Below are 8,300 nucleotides of genomic sequence, written 5' to 3' on the forward strand. Positions count from 1 at the left end.
CCATAATTATTATTATGGAAGTTGAAAAAAGAATACTAATGTGTTCATTATATTTGAAATTTATGTGACAACGGTAGAGGTAAGGATTGTGATTATTGCTTTAAGTTGAAATTTAGTGTAATTGGAAATTTTCTGGAAAAGCTAATTATTATTTGGTTGAAGTTGTAAAAATGGAAATGGCAAGTGGTCAAATTGAGAATGTTACTTATGTTGTAGAAAGATTTGCAATTTTTAATTTATACAAAATTGCTTGACGTGTAAGTTAAAATACATCACAATTTAGGATATTAATTTTGTTTTCATGATTCGAGGATTCTATGTTAAACGATTAATTACTTATATATTTTGACCCATTGATTTGCTCACAAACAATTTTCATTTTATTATTTATTTATTTATTTATTTATTTATTATTATTATTATTATTTCAAGAGTACTTCACATTAGTCCGGGCCAGTTCCATTGGTGCATGAGCTGGACACAGGAGCTCCAAATCTAGACATTTATCCGAAGTAGCAAATTCGGACTTAACCAATAAATGTGGCTTACCAATTATTGCACATATCCGAATAATTGTTATAGTTCCTACGCCATTAAAAATATAATTAATACTTCACATTATTGATTAATAATTGAGATTGATTAGCTAAGTCCATTGGTAATACCTACTGGATAAAAATAATAATAAATAAATAAAAGAATGACTATATATGAAGGGAATTGTTTCATAAAAAGGTCATGAACTAACAGATTAACAAACAACAAAGAGAATTCTAATCAATACATTAAACCCTTCCTTATCTTAATTAATTTGGGCAAGTCTATAAAACTGTTCTTACTTGACGTGATAAAGATAGTAACCTAAGATGGAAAGACTCCCACTTGATTATGGAATACAGAAATTAAGAAACTTATATAATAAGATCCATCATCTAATGCATTGGTCAAACTTATAACTTGTGAGATCATAGTTTATATTAATATTTGACATTGATACGAAGCAAGTGGTGAGGACCTAAACTTGAAAATTAATTAGGGGTACACGGGGATATATTCAATTGATACAATCCAAAATAATTCAAATTTTGATAGTTTGCTGATCTGGCAAACAACTCCCACATATCTTGAAAACACTCAAACTCTATATAGATCATAGGTTTAGATGTAGACGAAATTTTCATCTACTGTATGTGTTTGAGTTAAATCTAATTATTAATGAATTATATTCGATTTTTTTTTTTTTTTTTTTTTTATCTGGAAATCATCATTTTTAATACAATCTTTGTTTACAAGTCGATCTTCAAAATAAATAAATAAAGCTAGTGATTATGCACTTAAAAAAGCTAGTGAGCTAACTTTTTTTTTTTTTAGTACTTTTATTTTAGTTTCTCTCCCACTTTCACAAGCTTAATTGTTGGAGACAGCTGGTTCATGACCTAAAATATTTATGGCTCTTTGTAAATGAATGAGCTTTAGACATATTAATTAATTAATTGGAAAGAAGAAATTGCTTTACGACTACTCCAATAAGCTGCATTTCGGCCATGAAAGGCTGCAGTATATGGGTGCCGTATTGTGGGATCCATAGTCAAAATTACCCCCAAACCTTCTTTGCTTGTTGATATAATATATCAACAAAGAAATATTACATATAAACACATAAATGTTGCAAGGACGGAGCCAATTAAGGTCAAGAGGGGTACGTGCCCCCTTCACTTTGCTCCAATCTACTATACATAGGTACATATTTTTGATATATACATATATTTTTATGGTAATTTTAAATAGTGCCCTCCCTTAAAATTTCAAATTCTTCTAATTTCCTTTTGAAAAAGAAGTAGAAATTATATATATATATATCCTTTCTTCAAGTATACAATATATTTTTCCTTTTCTAATTTTTGTTTCCTTTTTCAAAAAAATTCTTTTTTTACTTGTGTATAATTATGTAGTTTTCTATTTTTTTTAATTTATTTTTTTTCATCAATGACATTTGTGATTGTATTTAATTAAAATATTATTAATTAATATTTTGATTCTTATATTTGTAACTATATTTTTTTTACAGTATTTATTTAGCATATTATTTTACAACTATTTTTTTCTTATTTGCCTTTTTGATTTAAAAAAATTATAATTCCTATTTGTCATATTTATTAAAAAAAAAAATTTCCCAACAAGTGCATTGTGCCCCCTCTGAACTAAAATCCTGGCTCCGCCCCTGAATGTATAGATATATAATTATAAATTTTTTAAAAGGTTTAAGTTTTGCTTACGATGATGATAGTGGTGGTGTCGAGTCTCTTAGAATATCCTACTAATTGAATAACTAATTGATCTAAGGGTTCGTAAGCATAATTCATTATTCCATTGTACCACCCTGTGTTGTTTATTTATTTATTTCTATTTTTCAGATAAATCAACTGCATACCATGTCCTTTGGAGCAATTAGGTTTGAATTTTGTAAAGAGCTCTAAAAAAAAGTTTTTATATTTTTGCCTTCCACTAATTAGTATTAAGAAACCAGAATATATGAAAAGGTGATGAAGGAGGTCATATAATTTATGATCTAAAGTGCATAATAATAATAATATATATAAATAATTTTTTTTAAAAAAAAATAAAAATGTCGGGATCAAAACAGCTGGCTAATCACAACTAAGTGGAAGGAGCAAGACATATATATTTAGTGATTGATCTCGCGCGGAATCCAACCATGTCACGTTTCTCTTGCTTCTCCCAAACATGTTGAATCCAACACATTTCCTTGTCATCATTTTGTGTTTTTCCTCATGACCATGCACCAACTTCAACTTTGAAAGCAGCCTCATTAATTATCACTTTTATTTTATCTATAACTATCTATCTATATATATATATAACTCTGCTACCAGTGTTACACTAATAAGTATATACACATCATTGCATCCCTTTTATCTCTCACTCCCTTCTCTATCTAGCTCCAACATATTTCTTCTCTCTCTCTGCATTTTGATAGTTCTTGTTCGAGTAAGAGAACACCAATGGCTTGCTTAAATATTGTTAAAGCGGTTAGTAGTTTCCTTCTCCCCCTCATAAGCTAACATGTGTGTGTGTGTGTGTGTGTGTGTGTGGTCACCCTCTCTTTTTCTTTCTTAGCTTCCGATTTATATTTTGATCTGATAATTTTGTTAGGCTATATATCTATGTATATATATGGTCACTTAATTGCTTTGATAACTGGTTAAGTTTTTCAGAATGATAACTAGTGCATTTCATGTGTATAAATGAAACAAGGTAATTTATAAGAATGGTTATCGTCGTTCATGCATCATAATTATTAGATTAAATTAATTTTGAATATATTAATTCCTTCCAATATTGAAATAATCAGAGTATCACATTTTAGTAACATACTAAATTTTGAAGGAACAGCCAAAAATTTAATTATATATATTTTGAAATTTTCATGTTTATAATAGCAAATAATATTTGGATAGTGTTAAATTTATATGAAATCAGCAGATTTTCATGTGTGTTTGTTTGCTTTATCATTCGAACAAAAAAAAATAATAATAATAAAAACAGATTTTCATGATTGAAAGAAGCTATATTTAAATGCTATATCATGATTTAATTACGATATATATATATATATATATATACAGAGAGAAGTATCACTAATTAATTACATCTTCCATAAAAATATCAGGATGACATTGAGGAAAATATAGTAAAGCAACAAGAAAATTGCACCCTTGATGGAACTGTTGATCATCGTGGTCACCCAGCAGTGCGACGAAGAACTGGTACATGGATCGCTGCAATTCTCATACTTGGTAAGTCTAGCTTGCTGCTATTTATTTTTCATTAACATTCAATATTTTTGAACTTTTTTTTTTTTTTTTTTGTGTTTTTCACAAGTGAGTCAATATTTTTAAACTTCATATAATAACACTAGTTGATTGTATTCGATCTACTTTCTTAGTTTATATGTTCTTCCTCATTTATTGGAACATGTACGTATAAACAATTCAGAAAATCCTGAAAGCTTATCTCTCCTGATAATTGTTTCATAAGACAGATTCAAAAATCTTATGTTTATACAGGCCTAAATACGTACTTTGCATGTGCTCTATTATAGAGCTAGCTTATAAATGTTTTCATCCTCTATCCTTGGTCAAAATATTTTCATTATTGTCGTCTTCCTCATATTTCTTCCTTTAGTTCACCATGTCGACTATAAGTGTAGTTTAGTGATACTTTCTTACCTTCAAAAGTAGACTGGGGACATGGATGTGAGTTGTTTATTGGCATGCGAAAAAGAAAAACCTTGAAAAGTAGTACGTTTTTGGGCAAATTGCATAGTTTCAATTTTTGGAAGAAAATCCCGGTGGAAAATCACCTCCGGTGAAATGTTGTACCATTTGCTCCATTTTGAAATAAGTGGTCCAGAAATGGCCACGTCAGTCATGTTTGAGATGCATTTTAGAAAAATATTAGGATACATTTTACCAAAATGTTGGAATGCACTTTTACTTACAAAAATGGAGGAAATTGACTACTGTGCAAATTGAGAGAATCCTAATCCAAAAATCCCCTTACAAAAAAAGTTACCATAAAACACTCCCCCTAGGAATTTTACTTGTGGCAATACTGCCCCTCAGTCATAAAAATCCTTTTTTGGGACGAAATTGCCCCTCTCGACCATTTGAAGTTTTTTTAATTTTATATATATATATTTTTCTTAATAATTGAAACAAGGTCACTTTAAACTATATACATATATATATATATATATATATATATATATATATATATATATATAGAAAAAAAAACTTACAAATGCCCCACACAAACACCCCCCCCCCCCCCCCTTAAATTGAAACAATGTCACTTTAAATTTTTAAAAAATAATAATAAAAATAAAACAACCTTCAAATGCATTTAGCTAGTACATAAATGCATTTGAATGTTTTTTTTTTTTTTTTCCTTAATAATTGAAACAATATCACTTTTTTTTTTTTTTTTTTTTTTTTTTTTTTTTTTTTTTTAGCCCCCAAAGGTTTGTTCTCAGGAATTAAAGGTTCTTTGAAGCTTTCACATAATCACATTTATAATCTAAAGCATATTTGGAAAATTACTTTGAAAAAATTAAAATGGTTGGGAGGGGCAATTTCGTCCCAAAAAAGGGTTTTTCTGACTAAGGGGACAATATTGCAACCACCAAAACCCTTAGGGGGGTTTTATGACAACTTTTTTTAAAGGAAGTTTTCTGCCAAAAATTGAAACTAAAAGGGGTCTTATGCAATTTGCCCTACAATTATTTCCAAAATTATAGTAAAACCTTTACTTGCATATTTTTATTCATATTTTTCAGAAAAGTCGTACAATTATTTCCACCAAAATCAATAGTTAGATTTCCTGGGTATTTAATATGATAATAATTTATTATGCCTAAAATTTTCACACTCTTATCATAGTACTATTAGTTCTTGTTTATATTTTATAACACTCCTAATTCAAAAGCACATATGATTGCTCTTTAATTATCATTGTACTTCATGCATTTCTTTTTATTTTTCCTTCCTAACCTCTGCTATTATGTCTAACTACCAAATATTATAAGTTAATCACTTTGTCTTAATTTAATAATTTGTATTGATTGATTGACAAATAAAACAGTGAACCAAGGACTTGCTACACTGGCATTTTTTGGGGTGGGTGTCAACTTGGTGTTGTTTCTGACTAGAGTGATGGGCCAAGATAATGCCGCTGCAGCTAACAACGTTAGCAAATGGACCGGCACCGTCTACATCTTCTCTCTCCTCGGCGCTTTCCTCAGCGACTCCTACTGGGGACGGTACAAGACCTGTGCCATCTTTCAGGCCATCTTTGTCGTTGTAAGCTACCCCCACAATAATTCTGAATTGACATGCATTATTTGAGTTCGGATATTATAATAGACGGTCAGAATTAATCACACGTGACAATCTCACACGTGTCATTGATTATGACCGGCTTCAATTTTTTCATTATTTCATTCTTTTGAGTGTTTTGATACTTAAAATGATTTTTTTTTTTTTTTTCGTGGCAGGGCTTGGTATCACTGTCATTGTCATCGTACATTTTTTTAGTCAAGCCTAGTGGCTGTGGTGATGAACAAACTCCATGTGGGTCCCACTCGAGCGTCCACGTCACGTTGTTCTACTTGTCAATTTACTTGATTGCCCTTGGGAATGGGGGGTACCAACCTAATATTGCTACATTTGGGGCAGATCAGTTTGATGAGGATGACCCTAAGGAAGGGCACTCAAAGGTGGCCTTCTTTAGCTACTTCTATTTGGCCTTAAACCTTGGTTCACTCTTTTCAAACACCATATTGGGCTACTTTGAGGATGAAGGAATGTGGACACTGGGTTTTTGGGCATCTACTGGCTCTGCCGTTGTGGCCCTGGTCTTGTTTCTTGTAGGGACCCCTAGGTACAGGCACTTCATACCTAAAGGAAACCCTCTCTCCAGATTTTGCCAAGTGGTGGTTGCTGCAGCCAGAAAATGGAAGGCTGAGATTCCATCTAATGCAGAGGAGCTACATGAAGTGGATGGAAAGGCATTTTCTTATAATGGGGGCAGACAAATACTTCATACCCAAGGATTCAAGTAAGTTCAGCCCTTAAAACCCAACTTGCATTGATTTTGAAGGAAAAAAACAAAAACAAAAACAAAAACAAAAACTAGCTCAATGCACAAGGGTCCCACCATTGCAGAGTCTTAGGAGGGTCAGACGTACACAGTCTTACTTGCGCATAGAAAGACGACTTTCAATTTCGAATCCGTGACTTACAGGTCACAATGGAACCACCTAACTTAAATTGATTATATTTGGCATGCACATTGGTTCTAAGTCTTACTCGTTGTCACTAGGAAGTACAATTTTTCCATTCACCATTAAATTATATAACATAATTGGGGCAAATGCTAACCGAAATTTATATCTCTCTTACCAGATTCTTGGATAGGGCGGCGATTATCACATCAAAGGAGTGCACCTCAGAGGGCAGAGTTCATAGTCCTTGGCATGTCTGTCCTGTGACACAAGTGGAAGAAGTGAAATGCATACTAAGACTTCTCCCAATTTGGCTATGCACAATACTTTACTCAGTAGTCTTCACTCAAATGGCCTCCCTCTTCGTGGAACAAGGCGCCGCAATGAAAACCACCATCTCAACATTCCACATCCCTCCGGCAAGCATGTCTAGCTTCGATATCCTCAGCGTTGCAGCATTCATTTTCATTTACAGGCGGATTCTCGACCCCCTTGTAGCCAGGCTGAGAAAGAAAGGACTCACCGAGCTTCAAAGAATGGGAATCGGACTAGTCATAGCTATAATGGCAATGGTTGCAGCTGGGACTGTAGAGCATTTCAGGTTAAAGACTGCACAGAAAGATTGCAGAAACTGCGAAAACTCGAGCTCGCTGAGCATCTTTTGGCAAATCCCACAATATGTACTGGTAGGAGCATCAGAGGTGTTCATGTATGTAGGTCAACTGGAGTTCTTTAATGGGCAGACACCAGATGGATTGAAGAGCTTTGGGAGTGCACTTTGCATGACATCCATATCACTAGGAAACTATGTCAGTAGTTTGCTAGTGACCATTGTCATGAAAATCTCAACTAAAGATAAAATGCCAGGATGGATCCCTGGAAATCTTAACAAGGGTCATTTGGACAACTTTTATTTCTTGTTAGCAGCTTTGACAACTGCAGATTTGATGGTCTACATTGTGTGTGCCAAGTGGTATAAATATATCAAGTTTCAAGGTAAGGGTGGAGACAATAGTGTCAACCAAGGCAGTGACTTGAGAGTCTAGGAGTATGATTTTTATTTTCCAAGGTGGCCTTCAAACCTCCGACCGCTTTCCTTTCCCTTCTCGCCGAGGAAGTGAAAAACGGAACCTCCGACCATTTTCCTTTCCCTTCTCGCCGAGGAAGTGAAAAACCGAACCTCTGACCGCTTTCCTTTCCCTTCTCGCCGAGGAAGTGAAAAAGGGATCCATCTTTAGTTGGTGGGTGGGGGAGATCAAATAAAGGGTATAAAAGGATAGTAATACTTGCAATGAAGCGAGAGAAATGCCTTTTTCATTTCTCTAAGTTGAGCATGCAATGGATACAATCCTTTTCTTTTTTTATATATATTTTATTATTATGGTCAATGCAATCTAAACTGCAAGTTTTCCTCTAAGGTTTGTATAGAAAACTCCTTTAGTGATGTACATAAAATTGTCTTTTCTTTTGCATTCGATATTGAAATTCTATTTGT

At 32.9% G+C, this 8,300-nt stretch overlaps 1 protein-coding gene across 1 annotated transcript; it reads left to right on the forward strand.

Moving 5' to 3' along the window:
- Positions 1-2,920: 2,920 nt before the first annotated feature.
- LOC132276378 (protein NRT1/ PTR FAMILY 7.3-like) lies at positions 2,921-8,282 on the forward strand. The gene is made up of 5 exons (XM_059777783.1): positions 2,921-3,050; positions 3,692-3,818; positions 5,665-5,882; positions 6,077-6,639; positions 6,987-8,282. Exons 1-5 carry the CDS (start codon positions 3,024-3,026, stop codon positions 7,849-7,851), a joined length of 1,800 nt encoding a protein of 599 aa, XP_059633766.1. The 5' UTR covers positions 2,921-3,023; the 3' UTR covers positions 7,852-8,282.
- The last annotated feature ends 18 nt before the right edge of the window (positions 8,283-8,300 follow it).

This window comes from Cornus florida, unplaced genomic scaffold (genome assembly GCF_030987335.1).
Source record: "Cornus florida cultivar Cherokee Brave unplaced genomic scaffold, ASM3098733v1 CherokeeBrave_3.0.0_Hap2_Chr10, whole genome shotgun sequence".
In the NCBI taxonomy this organism is placed as follows: domain Eukaryota; kingdom Viridiplantae; phylum Streptophyta; class Magnoliopsida; order Cornales; family Cornaceae; genus Cornus; species Cornus florida.

What these genes read in the sequence shown, in the direction of transcription:
- LOC132276378 (XM_059777783.1), top strand. Translation starts at nt 3,024, where the DNA reads ATGGCTTGCTTAAATATTGTTAAAGCG. An exon ending in CGCTGCAATTCTCATACTTG is followed by an intron (nt 3,819 to 5,664) that starts GTAAGTCTAGCT and finishes CAAATAAAACAG; the next exon opens with TGAACCAAGGACTTGCTACA. An exon ending in TTCAGGCCATCTTTGTCGTT is followed by an intron (nt 5,883 to 6,076) that starts GTAAGCTACCCC and finishes TTTTCGTGGCAG; the next exon opens with GGCTTGGTATCACTGTCATT.